Below are 14,437 nucleotides of genomic sequence, written 5' to 3' on the forward strand. Positions count from 1 at the left end.
GTTTTGAGGCTGAGCTGGGTGTTGATGTTGTGATGGGTGTTGAGGTTGTGATGGGTGTTGAGGTTGTGGTGGGTGTTGAGGTTGTGGTGGGTGTTGAGGTTGTGCTGGGTGTTGAGGTTGTGCTGGGTGTTGAGGTTGTGCTGGGTGGTGAGGTTGTGCTGGGTGGTGAGGTTGTGCTGGGTGGTGAGGTTGAGCTGGGTGTTGAGGTTGTGGTGGGTGTTGAGGTTGTGCTGGGTGTTGAGGTTGTGGTGGATGTTGAGGTTGTGCTGGGTGTTGAGGTTGTGGTGGATGTTGAGATTGTGCTGGTTGTTGAGGTTGAGCTGGGTGTTGAGGTTGTGGTAGGTGTTGAGGTTGTGCTGGATGTTGAGGTTGTGATGGGTGTTGAGGTTGTGATGGGTGTTGAGGTTGAGCTGGGTGTTGAGGTTGTGGTAGGTGTTGAGGTTGTGCTGGATGTTGAGGTTGTGATGGGTGTTGAGGTTGTGATGGGTGTTGAGGTTGTGGTGGGTGTTGAGGTTGTGGTGGACGAGGTTTTTGATCTGGAATCCACCACTTTCACATGATTCTTTACCCAGGGAGCTTTAGGATCCACACAGATCTGCTGTCCACTTTTCATCCGGAAACTGTTAGAAACAGAATATTTGATAAATGCAGGAGAATAAAAATGATGTTGGTGTTACAGCGCTGACACAGATTCAGTAAAACTCCACAGTTTGTTACAGAAATGATGTGAGGAAATGCAGCATGTTGACGGGATTGTAGCTGATACTCACATCACTGCTTTTATAGGACAGTTACTGCTGGTCCGACTGTAAGATTTGATTAGAGGTAGAGGAAGCTTTACTCTTGTGGTTTTATCACAGCAGCTGCCGCGGCCTGCATTAGCACCACTAGTAGCTAAAAGGAGAAAATGTTTATAGTATCAGATTCATCACAACACAAAAGACAGCTGATTGGATCATACTATTAGTTATTTAAAGCAGGAATTTTGTGTACTAACACAATTAGAATTATGGAGGAACTTCAGTTCTGTTCATTTTAGGTTTTTGGATGGAGAATTTAGTGTACAACACTGCACTTCCTTTATTCTTCTTCTTCTTCTTTTGGATCATTAAATCTAAACATTCTCATCACACGTCCTCTCTCACCACAACCATAAACCTGCTCCTGCCTCGTTACTCCATCCTCAGTACTCTCATCCCTGCTCTACACATGCTCAAACCATCCTAGTCTGGCCTCCCTAACTTTAGGTGCGCTCCAGTCCCACCAGTAGTTCCCTGTGGATTAGAAGTGAACTACACAGGGAATTCTGCCATTTTAAAGGCAGTGAGATTACAAAGTAGTCGTTCACTTAGAAGGGAACTTTAGAAATGTGGCGTGGTAAAATAAATACCTGTTTCTGATCATATAGAAACAAAGTAATCAAAACTTACATCCAGAAACCAGCTGCAGAGAGCCGACGAGCAGCAGAAGCAGCAGAGGCGTCAGGTTCATCATTCTAACAGCACCGATTTCACCCGAGATCAGAAAGTTCAGTGTGAGAGTTCTGAGTCCTCACATCGTTCTGTCCTCCTTTATAGAGGTGCAGACTCACCCGTTTCCTGCTTGTCCGTGTGCCCGTCACCCACGCTGACATTTTCCAAGTATATTTTTAAACTAAGTATTCTGTGAACGTTTCCCCCCTACATTCTTCTTCATTTTTCTCACATCCTCTTTTTAATTTGTTAAAGTCGAATTTATTCTTACGACACTGACTTAATTGTGGTGAAAGGCAGATCACGAGTCTATTACAGACCAGACACACACACAAGTGAAGGCTTTGTGATGGAGGGATTTCATGTGGGATTTGGCCGGGTGGTACCAGACCTGGCAGCATCATTTCCCAACTTTCTGGACTCTGCTGGTTCTGCTGGCAAAATTTGAATCACCGCGATTTACATAGAGGATTTATTGTGTGTGTGTGTGTGTGTGTGTGTGTTAAACAGTGTTTAACTTGTACTGCAACCTTGATTTACTCCTTTGTTTAATTTGAAGGGAGCCACATCATTATGTACCACCCACTCACCTACTCAATCACTCACACACTCACACACTCATTCACCCACTCACCCACTCCCCCACTTACTCACTCATTCACCCACTCACTCACTCACTCCCTCACTCACCCACTCACTCACTCCCTCACTCACCCACTCCCCCACTTACTCACTCATTCACCCACTCACTCACTCACTCCCTCACTCACCCACTCACTCACTCCCTCACTCCCCCACTTACTCACTCATTCACCCACTCATTGATTATGTATTCTAGACTTCCTCACAAACAGACCGCAGAACATCAGAGTGGGCAACTGCACATCGTCCACACTAACCCTAAACACAGGAGCACCACAGGGCTGTGTCCTCAGCCCAGCCCTTTTCACACTATTTACACATGACTGCACACCCATCCACTCCTCTAACGCTATGGTGAAGTTTCTTTGGTGGAATTAGCCTATGACTGAAAGAACTGCCCAGCAGCCAAAGTTCCTTATAGGGAGGGTGAGAGGGATTATCCAGGATGGCCCTGATTTTGTCCTTTGTTCTCCTCTCACTTACTACCTCCAGACTGTCCAGCTGTAGACCCACAACAGAACCGGCTTTCCTCACCAGCTTCTGTAGTTTGTTGGCATCTCCAGCCTTGATGCCACCACCCCAGCACACCACAGCAAAAAAAAAAGGGCGCTGGCAACCACAGACTGATAAAAAGCTTTCAACAGTCTGTTGCAGACATTGAAACACCTCAGCCTCCCCAGAAAGAACAGTCTAGTCTGTCCTTTCCTATAGATGGCATCAGTGTTATGTGTCCAGTCCAGCTTGTTGTTTATATGTACCCCAAGGTACTTGTAGGAGTCCACCCGCTCCACCTCCTTTCCCTGTATAAAAACTGGAACGGGGGGCTTCTGCTCCTCTGGTAATCTACCACAATCTCTTTAGTCCTGCTGATGTTGAGCTTCAGGTGATTTTCAATGCACCATGTAGTGAAGCTCTCGATCAGTCCTCTGTAATCCTCATTATTGTCCCTGGTGATACATACAACAATGGAGGAGTCATCGGAATACTTCTGGAGGTGGAAAGGCACAGGGAATGATGAGTCAAACTACAGAGAGGAGGTTGAACATCTGGTCTGGTGGTGCACAGACAGTAATCTGGTCCCTAACACCACCAAAAACAAAGGAGATCATTGTGGACTTTAGGAGAACCAGGAGGACAACACCTCCTCCCCTCCACATAAATGGCGAGGAGTTAGAGAGTGTCAACAACATCAAATTCCTTGGACTCCATATGACAAAGGATCTGACGTGGACACTTAACACCTCCCACCTGGTGACGAAAGCCCAACAGAGACTTTTCTCTCTAAGGAATCTCAAAAAGGCTAAACTCCCCCACTCAGCTCCTTGTGAACTTTTACAGAAGCACATTAGAGAGCATCCTTTGTTACTGTGTGACAGTGTGGTACAGCAGCTGTACGTCCGAGAACAGGAGGGACTTGGACCGTATAGTTAGGACTGCGCAGAGGATTGTGGGTACCAAGCATAAGAGGGCCAGGAACATCATCAAAGACTCAACTCACCCAGGTCACAGACTGTTTGTCCCCCTGCCATCGGGCAAAAGATTCAGGACTCAAACAAAGACACTGAGGAACAGCTTTTCCCCCAGAGCTGTGGTCTCCATTACACCTCCACCCCACACCCAGACCCACACCCATAGCTACTGAGACAACAAACCAAAACCTTGAACCCTGCCCTTCCCCAAGCTGCTATTTAAAGCACAGATCACTTTAAAATCTGTACATAAATATACTATTGTGCAATAACATTAATAATGATAATAATTACTACCTGTCACCATGTAAACACTCATTTCTCATATTTCTTGTAATTTTTAGCTTATTTTGTGCTGTACCGAGTTTTTATATTTTATATATTTTTAATCCTATGTTTGTTATTATTACTGCTGATCTCACTGAGAGCTGTCCAACAGTCTCGTTGTATAACTGAGTCTCTTACCTTATCTATCTCACTCACTCACCTACTTACTCACTCACCAACTCACTCACTCACCCACTCACTTACTCAATCATTTACCCACTCACTCAGTCAATCACCCACTCACTCACTTACTCACTCACTCACTCATCAACTCTCTCACTCACTCACTTACTCAATCATTTACCCACTCACTCAGTCAATCACCCACTCACTCACTCACTCTCTCACTCATCAACTCTCTCACTCACTCACTCACTCAATCATTTACCCACTCACTTAATCACCCACTCACTCACTCACTCTCTCACTCATCAACTCTCTCACTCACTCACTTACTCAATCATTTACCCACTCACTCACTCAATCACCCACTCACTCACTCACTTACTCACTCTCTCACTCACTCACTTACTCATTTACCCACTCACTCAGTCACTCTCTCACTCACCTACTTACTCACTCACTCACTCATTCACCCATTTAGTTCAGTTCAGTGGTGCTTTATTGGCATGAATGTAATTAGATACACTATTGCCAAAGCGGTAAACAATGAACAGTAAACAGAAATCAGAAAAGAAGATACATATATATATATATATATATATAAATTAATAATAATAAAAAATAACAAATAAAACAGATTAAAAATACAACTCTAGAATTTAAGTTATTTATAGGATTATTAGTGATCAAAAAAGGTCAAAGAAAAATTAACAAAATAAATCAAAATAAAAACCCTGTAATATCAGTAATAATCAATAACTATTTTTACATTCTCTCACTCATCTACTTACTCACTCACTCACTTATTCTCTCACCCACTCACTCACCCACTCTCTCACTCACTCACTCACATACTTACTCAGAACAAGAGCACTTTTTTACCTCAAGCATTTTAGGAAGCCAGATTATTTTTTTATTATTTGCAGAATTATACATAACATAGAAATAATTATATAAATAATTGAACATTATTTTGTGTCAGAATTGATCTGTAAAGACTCCTGCGAATCCTCCCGTCTGCTCTTCACTTTTGCTTACACCCACAAGTTCTCAGTGTTTACTCTTCAGCACTTCTGCTTTTCAGTGATTGACTACCTAAATTTTATACTAAAGAAATTTGAGACTCAAAAGGAACCCTGAATAATATTTTAATTATAAAATAAATAAAGCATGAGCTACCTAAGTTAAATCTATATGATACAGTATATAATAAACATAATGTATATTACACCCTGTATGAGAACAACCTAAGCCCTCATAGTACTCTGAAAAGGGGCACTGAGGCCACGCAGAGCTCTATACACCAGTAAACATTAATAATAATTCATACAGACATTAATAAGCGAGAGAGGAAAAGTTTTCAGTCCAGTTTGAAGTGTAGATGAGGTGTTGATCTGTTGGACATGAGGTGGAAAAGAATTCCAGAGACCTAAAGAAGACACGATTGCCGAATTAAGGTGACATACTTCCAGCGAAACTAAGTCGAACACGCCTTCACAAGCTTACAAGCTGGCATACTTCCAGAGGTTTCATTTTGCCTGTCGCGTCTGCTCCACAGCTGCAGGTGGCGCTGTGACATTTAATAATGTTCCATGACTACCAAAAATGATGGCTGTGTCCAAAATCGCATATTTAAACAGTACGTACTAATGCTGTGCGTGACGACCGTGGTTGTTTTGCTTCCTCCTCAATTACGTCACATTGGTCGCCGAAGCCAGGCGAACATCGTCTCCGCGTGAAGTATTCTGAGTCCTTAAGGCTGATACGATTTTTGGCTTCTACGCAAAACATTCAAGGGCACTGAAGGGCAAATTGATGTATGGATCAGTTCCTCAGCATCAGCAGCAGGATGTGTATTTTGTTAATATAGTAGCATTACAAGGATGGAAGAAAGAAAGCTATGAAATAAAATAAAATGCTGATATTTGACAACCGAGTGGTAACCTCAAAGCCTTGGGTGTTGATGATTTCAGTTTAAGATCCATCACTTTCAAGTGCTTCTTTGCCCAAGGAGCTTCAGGATCCACACAGAACTGGTTTCCTACAATCGTCTGGAAACTGTCAGAGAATAAAAATGACACAGATTCAGTAAAACTCCACAGTTTGTTACAGAAATGATGTGAGGAAATGCAGCATGTTGACTGGATTGTAGCTGATACTCACATCACTGCTTTTACTGGACAGTCTTTGCTGGTCCGGCTATAAGATGTGATTCTGTGTAGAGGAAGAGGCTTTACTCTTGTGATATTTTGACAGCAGATGCCGCGGCCCACATTACAACCACGAGCTAAAAGGAGAAAATGTTTATAGTATCAGATTCATCACGACACAAATGAAAAACACTCACCGTCACTTATTAACATCTTTTTAAAACTCTCATTATAGAACTCTCATCCCTGCTTAAACCATCTTAATCCCTCCTCTTTAATTTTGTCTTCAAAACTTCCTGCCTGCATCGTCCTTCAAATAAAATTGTTCCTAATCCTGTCCAGATCCCGAGGTTTGCATGTTTTCCCTGTGTCTGTGTGGGTTTCCTTTGGGAGCTCCAGTTTCCTCCCACCGTCCAAGGACAGTGTGAATGTGAATGCAAAATTGCCCAATAAAGCTGATATGATATTTGGCCTGTCATGGAAAAAATATGGTGAGATGATAAATAAAAACGAAGATTATACTTGATTGGATTGAATAATTTATTGGCACGATCGTGGGTCTCTCTGGACAAGAACACCCAACAGATGCGATCGCTATGTCTTTATACTGTTCTGGTCACATGACATTTGGTGTGGGGCTTTGAAGCCCCTAATTTGTCTTTGAAGTCCCCACCCCGTTAACAATTAACCCCATTCGCTTTACATTTTATTACTTAACAGTTGCATATCTCTGTGGTCTAAACTTCCAGTCTCTGCTCCAGCACAATATAACAAAGGCATTCGAGACACAAAACAGCATATTACTAAACTTCAGGTAATATTAAGCACAAAATCTCATTTCTTCCTACACCAAGCATTTAAGGGCAGTGTGTCACGCGTTCTGGTCACCCTACAGGCTCATCCACCGTAACGAACTCAAATTCGCAGAATGCAGTCAGTGCATGACTCCGTCAGCCAATCCGAATGTGATTACAAGATCCGATTCACCTGTGTTCTAGGTTTATTTCCTGTATAAATACCCGTTTGTTTGTAATACATGTTGCTAAGTATTGCCACTGATTTCAGCAGCGTACCGAGCGTTCTTTTTCTGATTGTTAATCTTGTGCTTTGACCCTTTTGTACCGTGTTTTCTAGTTATTGTATCTGGTTTTCGATCCTGTTTCTGGCTAACGGTTTCTCTTTTAGACTGTGTTTTGGATTTGATGCCCTGGTTTGTAGATTATATGTTTTTGGTTTAGTGCTACAAATTAAAGCTTCTATCAATTTTTACCCTGAGCGTGTCGATTCAGTCTGTAACACTACACACTGAAGGACACTTTAGAACAGTGATGTGATGCTAATGTTTACATCAAGGTTTAGCACCAAATGAAACAAACCTTTCCTCACAGGGTTCAATTCCAGCCGTGTCATGTGACTCTTAACCCAATCAGCTTCAGAATCCACACAGAACAGCATCCCATTAATCACCTGGAAACTGTTAGAAACACAATATTTGATAAATGCAGGAGAATAAAAATGATGTTGGTGTTACAGCACTGACACAGATTCAGTAAAACTCCACAGTTTGTTACAGAAATGATGTGAGGAAATGCAGCATGTTGACGGGATTGTAGCTGATACTCACATCACTGCTTTTATAGGACAGTTACTGTCGATCCTGTAGTAAGATGTGATTTTGTGTAGATGAATCTTTGCTGTTGTGATATTTTGACAGCAGATGCCGTGGGCTGAATTAGAACCACCAGCAGCTAAAAGGAGAAAATGTTTATAGAATCAGATTCATCACGACACAAAAGAAAGAAGCTTTAGAATTTTAAACACCCACCATCACTTAATAAGTTATTTGTTTTCAAGTCTTCCTGCCTGCATCTTCCTTCAAACAAACTTGTTCCTAATCCTGTTTTAATGCGGAGTTTGCATGTTCTCCCTGTGTCTGTGTGGGTTTCCTCCTGGAGCTCCAGTTTCCTCCCACCGTCCAAGGACATGCAGGTAAGGTTAATAAAAGCTACTACAATTAACATAAGTGTGAATGTCTGTGTGTGTGTGTGTGTGTGTTTACAGCTGAGCTGTGTGTCAAAGAGAAACCATCAAGGTTTAGCACCGAATGAAACAAACCTTCCATCACAGGGTTGGGATTCGATTTCCAGGTGGAGAGGTCCGGGTCCTGTCTGTGTGGAGTTGGCATGTTCTCCCTTTGTGTTGAGTTGGTGCTGGGTGTTGAGTTTGTGCTGGGTGTTGAACTGGTGATGGGTGTTGAGCTGGTGCTGGGTGTTGAGTTGGTGCTGGGTGTTGAACTGGTGATGGGTGTTGAGTTGGTAATGGGTGTTGAACTGGTGATGGGTGTTGAACTGGTGCTGTGTGTTGAGCTGGTGATGGGTGTTGAGTTGGTGATGGGTGTTGAGTTAGCGCTGGGTGTTGAACTGGTGCTGGGTAATGAGCTGGTGATGGGTGTTGAACTGGTGCTGGGTGATGAGCTGGTGATGGGTGTTGAACTGGTGCTGGGTGTTGAGCTGGTGCTGGGTGTTGAGCTGGTGCTGGGTGTTGAGCTGGTGCTGGGTGTTGAGTTGGTGATGGGTGTTGAACTGGTGATTAGTGTTAAACTGGTGCTGGGTGTTGAACTGGTGCTGTGTGTTGAGCTGGTGATGGATGTTGAACTGGTGATGGGTGTTGCAGTTGTAATGGGTGATGAGCTGGTGATGGGTGTTGAGTTAGTGCTGGGTGATGAGCTGGTAATGGGTGTTGAGTTGGTGCTGAGTGTTGAACTGGTGCTGGGTGTTGAGCTGGTGCTGGGTGTTGAACTGGTGCTGGGTGTTGAACTGATGATAGGTGTTGAGTTAGTGCTGGGTGTTGAGTTGGTGATGGGTGTTGAGTTAGCGCTGGGTGTTGAACTGGTGCTCGGTGATGAGCTGGTGATGGGTGATGAGCTGGTGATGGGTGTTGAACTGGTGCTGGGTGTTGAACTGGTGATGGGAGTTGAGCTGGTGCTGGGTGTTGAGTTGGTGCTGGGTGTTGAACTGATGATAGGTGTTGAGTTAGTGCTGGGTGTTGAGTTGGTGATGGGTGTTGAGTTAGCGCTGGGTGTTGAACTGGTGCTGGGTGATGAGCTGGTGATGGGAGTTGAGCTGGTGCTGGGTGTTGAACTGGTGATGGGAGTTGAGCTGGTGCTGGGTGTTGAGTTGCTGATGGGTGTTGAACTGGTGATTAGTGTTAAACTGGTGCTGGATGTTGAGCTGGTGCTGGGTGTTGAGCTGGTGATGGATGTTGAACTGGTGCTGGGTGTTGAACTGGTGATGGGTGTTGAATTGGTGCTGGGTGTTGAGCTGGGTGTTGAACTGGTGATGAGTGTTGAACTGGTAATGAGTGTTGAACTGGTGATGCCGCGGGCTGAATTAGCACCATAAGGAGCTAAAAGGAGAAAATGTTTATAGAATCAGATTCATCATGACAAAAAAATAAAGAAACTTTAGAATTTTAAACACCCACCATCACTTAATAACATCTTTTTAAAGCTCTCATCTTAATAGAACTCTCATCCCTGCTTAAACCATCTTAATCCCTCCTCTCTAACTTTGTTTCCAAGTGTTCCTGCCTGCATCGTCCCTCAAATAAACTTGTTCCTAATCCCGTCCAAATCTTTTTGCATGTTCTCCCTGTGTCTGTGTGGGTTTCCTCCGGGAGCTCCAGTTTCCTCCCACCATCCAAGGATATGCGGTCAGGTAAGTCGAAGTTACTAAAATTAACATAAGTGTGAAAGTGTGTGTGTGTGTGTGTGTGTGTGTGTGTTAGTGTGCAGGACGTGTTTTTATTAGTTCAGCAGCGTTACAAAAATAGAAGCAAGTCACAGAATGGAATGTGATTTCTGATGTTTACAGCTGAGCTGAGTTTCAAAGAGAAACCATCAGGGTTTAGCACCAGATGAAACAAACCTTCCATCACAGGGTTGGGGTTCGATTTCAGCTTGTGTGGAGTTGGCATGTTCTCCCTTTGTGTTGAGCTGGTGTTGGGTTTTATGGTTCCGCTGGTTGTTGATGATTTCTGTTTAAGATCCACCTTTTTTATGTGTTTCTTTATCAAAGGAGCTTCAGGATCCACACAGATCTGCTTTCCATCATTCATCCTGAAACTGTTAGAAACAGAATAATTGATAAATGCAGGAGAATAAAAATGATGTTGGTGTTACAGCACTGACACAGATTCAGTAAAACTTCACAGTTTGTTACAGAAATGATGTGAGGAAATGCAGCATGTTGACTGGATTGTAGCTGATACTCACATCACTGCTTGGATGGGACAGTTACTGCTGGTCCGGCTGTAAGATCTGATCATTTTTAGAGGAATCCTTTTTCTTGTGGTATTTTCACAGCAGCTGCCGCGGCCTGCATTAGAACCACCGGCTAAAAGGAGAAAATGTTTAAATAATCAGATTCATCATGACACAAAAGCAGTGGCGGCTCCTGCCAAATATCTCAGGGTGGGCAGTTGTTGTGATGATGGCTAAGGTGACCTGTTCAATGAGTAAATTAAAGCTTAAATAATGAACATCCTAAGTCATGTGTCAGTTTGTCTTCACAAATAACTGGAGATAACATGAACATGAAGTGAAGCTTCACACTAACAATTTCATTCATCTTCATCATTTGCTGCTCTCATTTTATATACAGGTACGGTAACTCAAAGTGTTTACATTTATATTTACATTTACGACTTACAGAAGTGCTTCCATAGTAAACATTTCATTTCTCTAGTCTAAGTAAACAACAGTCGAAGAACACAAATCTGCTGAAACCTGTTAGAACCAAAGTGTTTTTGTTTGTTTGTTTTGAAATGGAAAAAAATTGTTAGTAAATAAGTCAGCTTAAGTGCTTAGTAAAAAGGTTTTTAATAATTTTTTTTAAAGACAGCAAGAGACTCAGATGTTCGGACAGACAGAGGAAGTTCATTCCACCGCCTTGATGCTTGTCTTCCTTTAGCCCTGGGTGGAGGATCAAGTCGAGCAAGACTGGTGGCTCGGAGGGTTAATACATGCTGTTGAACTGTTTACTTTTAAAGCTTTTAAAATGTTTTATGAAGAAGAAGAAGAACCTTTATTTGTCATTATAGTTGCGTACAACGAAATTTAGTTTGATAAGCTCCAAAATATAAAAGAAAAAAAGATAGTATTTACATAAACATATGGACATTTACACAGGATGATCAGTACAAGTTCGAGTATGGATTTCAAGATAAATAAAATAAATTATGGTTGAATATGACTTTATAAAATGACTGTGCTCTGCTGAGATACCAGTTAAATAATAAAAAAAGATGATTTTATGTTTAGATGACAAAATGGTTTTATGTACTGTAATGGTTATTAAAAAATATATATATTTGCCTTCCTGGAGAAATTTTTGGACTGTAAACTATGAGATATTATATTTTTATAGATTAAAATACATGATTTATAGTACAATGTAATTATTATTTTTCAGGTGGAATATTATACTGCAACACTCAGTTGGCTGAGGATAGTGTGCTGTGCATATGAGAGAGCGTATTCATTCTGTGCTGTACATGTGCTGCTCTTATTTTCTATACATATTTATATATAAACTTGCTCCGTCCTATCGGTCTGAACTTGTTCACATCTACAAGCCGGTGCACGCTCTTCATTCCTCCACAGCTGGTCTGCTTACCCTTCCCTCCTCTAACCTCCATAACTTTGGTGATGGAGCATTTTCCAGACTTGCCCCACACCTCTGGAACTCTCTTCCCTCGCATATTTAGCAATCAAACTCACTGTCCTTCCAGTCCCACCAGTAGTAGTAGTAGTACTTGTGGACTCAAAGTGAACTACACAGTGAATCCTTCCCTTTTTCCAGGCAGTGAGATTACAAACTGGATGGAACGGAGTCGTTCAGTTAGAAGGGAACTTCATAAATACGGCGTGGTAAAATAAATACCTGTTTCTGATCATACAGACACAAAGTAATCAAAACTTACTTCCAGAAACCAGCTGCAGAGAGCCGACCAGCAGCAGCAGCAGCAGAGGCGTCAGGTTCATCATTCTAACAGCACCGAGATCAGCTGGAGATTAGAAAGTTTAGTCTGAGAGCTCTGAGTCCTCACATCATTCTGTCCTCCGTTATATAATCGCAGACCCGTATCCTGCTTGTCCACGTGACCGTCACCCACGCTGACATTTGCCAAGTATGATGTTCATCTAGAAGGTATTTGGGAAAGTTTTTCCCATGTTCTTTTGCTTCTGTTCATAAAGTTTATTCCAGTAAAAGTTAGGAACTCCCCCTGAGCAGATTGCCTTACTGCTACAGGACACACACACACACACACACACACACACACACACACACACACTCACATACACTCACTCACACACAAGCGAAGTTTCAGCCAGACTGTAATACCGGTGGGGGGTGAAACGTTGGCTCAGTGGGCAGCGCTGTGACCTCATAGCAGAAAGGTCACAGAAATAAATAAAGCATAAGCTACTTAAGTTAAATCTATATCATACAGTATATAATAAACATAATGTACTGTATATTACACCCTGCATCGGAACAACTCTGTGGCTAGTGGTAGCTCAGCGGTGAAGGTACTGCACAAGTTATAAGAAGGTTGCCAGTTCAAGCCTCACCACTACCAAGTTGGCACTGTTGGACTCCTGAGCAAAGCCCTTAACCCTTAAATTGCTTAAAATGTAGTCAACCGTAATTGTAAGCAGCTTTGGATACAAGTACCAGTAATCATGGGTCCAAAAATAATATACAGACTGGTATTAGAAATAAAGTGAAGCTGATTTGCATGCAGTTGCAGGCAGAAAAATCACAATTACTATCAGAAAGTGCAGCACAAGTTTCATATTGTCATATTGTATCCAGGATTGTTACAGTTATTTCATTGGATTATAAAACTGTTCCTTTAAAATGAAATAGGAATGAAAGCTAATCATTATAAAATTAACACACAGCTGAAATGATCCCTGCTCTGATCGAGGAGAACGAAGCTAACCCACGCCCCCTCTGACACATGTGCAGCTGCCTTATGCATCTTTGATGAGTGCAGTGCAGCTCAGCGTTGTGTATGGAGAGACACACCCTGACGGCTCACTGGCCACCACGCTAAAACAAACTTAAAATCAAATAAAAAGCTGGTGATGTGACACAGTGTGTGATATATAATCATTAATTTCTATATTAATTTAGTTTTTTATAGAATATATAATGTGTGGTGCTGGCACGGTGGGTAGCAATAAAGACCTGGGTTTGAATTTGTGGACAGGGTTCTTTCTGTGTGGAGTTTCATCAGGTTATAAAATAATAAAATTGTTAAATGAAAAATAAAGCTAAAGTTAAAGTTTAATTTAGTACTGTAACACTGACTTGACTTGAAAGACTGGAAACTTCCGGGCAGATCGCCAGTCTAATGCAGGACAAATGTGGACACTGCACACACACACACACACACACACACACACACACACACACACACACACACAGAGGGATTTCCAGTTGAACCAGAACTAGCAGCGTCAAGTTCCTGAGTCTGGACTGTGGGAATCTCCCGAGCTCATCTGCTCTTCACTTTTACTCTTTACGAGTTCTCAGTGTTTACTCTTCAGCACTTTTGCTTTTCAGTGATTGACTCCCTGAATTTTATACTAAAGAAACTTGAGACTCAAAAGAAACACTGAATAACATTCTAACTGTAAAGTAAATAAAGCATGAGCTACTTAAATTAAGTCTGTATCATACAGTAACATCATGTATATTACACCCTGTATGAGACCACACAGAGCTCTATACACCAGTAAACATAAATAATAATAAAATAATAACATAAATGAATAAGAGAGAGAGGAAAGGTTTTCAGTCCAGGTTGAAGTGTAGATGAGGTGTTGAGAGGACACGATCGCTGAATTAAGGCCTCCGCATACTTTGCGAGCGTCGAACACGCCTGCACAAGCTTACAAGCTGGCATTCTTCTAACTGTTCTGTTTTATTGTCACGTCTGCTCCACAGCTGCAGGTGAGATTTATGGTCTTATGTTCTATGACTTCCCAAAAACGATGGCTGCATCCAAAATCGCATAGTTAAACAGTACTGCGGAAGTAAACAGAAGGTTGCTGATCAAGCCTCACCACCACCAAGTTGGCACTGTTGGACTCCTGAGCTCGGCCCTTAACCCTGAATTGCTTAAATTGTAGTCAAGTCTCGACTAAACGCTGCAGATGTAAACAGATGTCATGAGGTTTACA

General features: G+C 42.2%; 1 protein-coding gene across 2 annotated transcripts; it reads right to left on the reverse strand.

Moving 5' to 3' along the window:
- Positions 1-4,923: 4,923 nt before the first annotated feature.
- Positions 4,924-12,464, reverse strand: LOC134319257 (uncharacterized). 2 transcript variants are annotated; one of them, XM_063000324.1, is made up of 8 exons: positions 12,166-12,464; positions 10,457-10,577; positions 10,110-10,306; positions 8,299-9,588; positions 7,808-7,931; positions 7,560-7,657; positions 6,197-6,320; positions 4,924-6,091 (listed from the first exon to the last, which is right to left on the reverse strand). In XM_063000324.1, exons 1-8 carry the CDS (start codon positions 12,227-12,229, stop codon positions 5,932-5,934), a joined length of 2,178 nt encoding a protein of 725 aa, XP_062856394.1. In that variant the 5' UTR covers positions 12,230-12,464; the 3' UTR covers positions 4,924-5,931. The 2 variants fall into 2 exon arrangements, 1 of the variants encoding a protein (XP_062856394.1); XR_010013479.1 differs by having other exon boundaries at positions 6,002-6,091; positions 7,570-7,657.
- Between the last annotated feature and the right edge of the window lie 1,973 nt (positions 12,465-14,437).

Source organism: Trichomycterus rosablanca, chromosome 8, assembly GCF_030014385.1.
Source record: "Trichomycterus rosablanca isolate fTriRos1 chromosome 8, fTriRos1.hap1, whole genome shotgun sequence".
Classification (NCBI taxonomy): Eukaryota; Metazoa; Chordata; class Actinopteri; order Siluriformes; family Trichomycteridae; genus Trichomycterus; species Trichomycterus rosablanca.

Excerpts from the sequence above, each read along its gene's own strand:
- LOC134319257 (XM_063000324.1), bottom strand. The coding sequence starts at position 12,229 with ATGATGAACCTGACGCCTCTGCTGCTGCTGCTGCTGGTCGGCTCTCTG. Across the intron at positions 9,589-10,109 it reads CCCCAACCCTGTGATGGAAG|CTCCTTATGGTGCTAATTCA; the intron begins GTTTGTTTCATC and ends TTCTCCTTTTAG. Across the intron at positions 7,658-7,807 it reads TGTCCTATAAAAGCAGTGAT|TTTCCAGGTGATTAATGGGA; the intron begins GTGAGTATCAGC and ends TGTTTCTAACAG.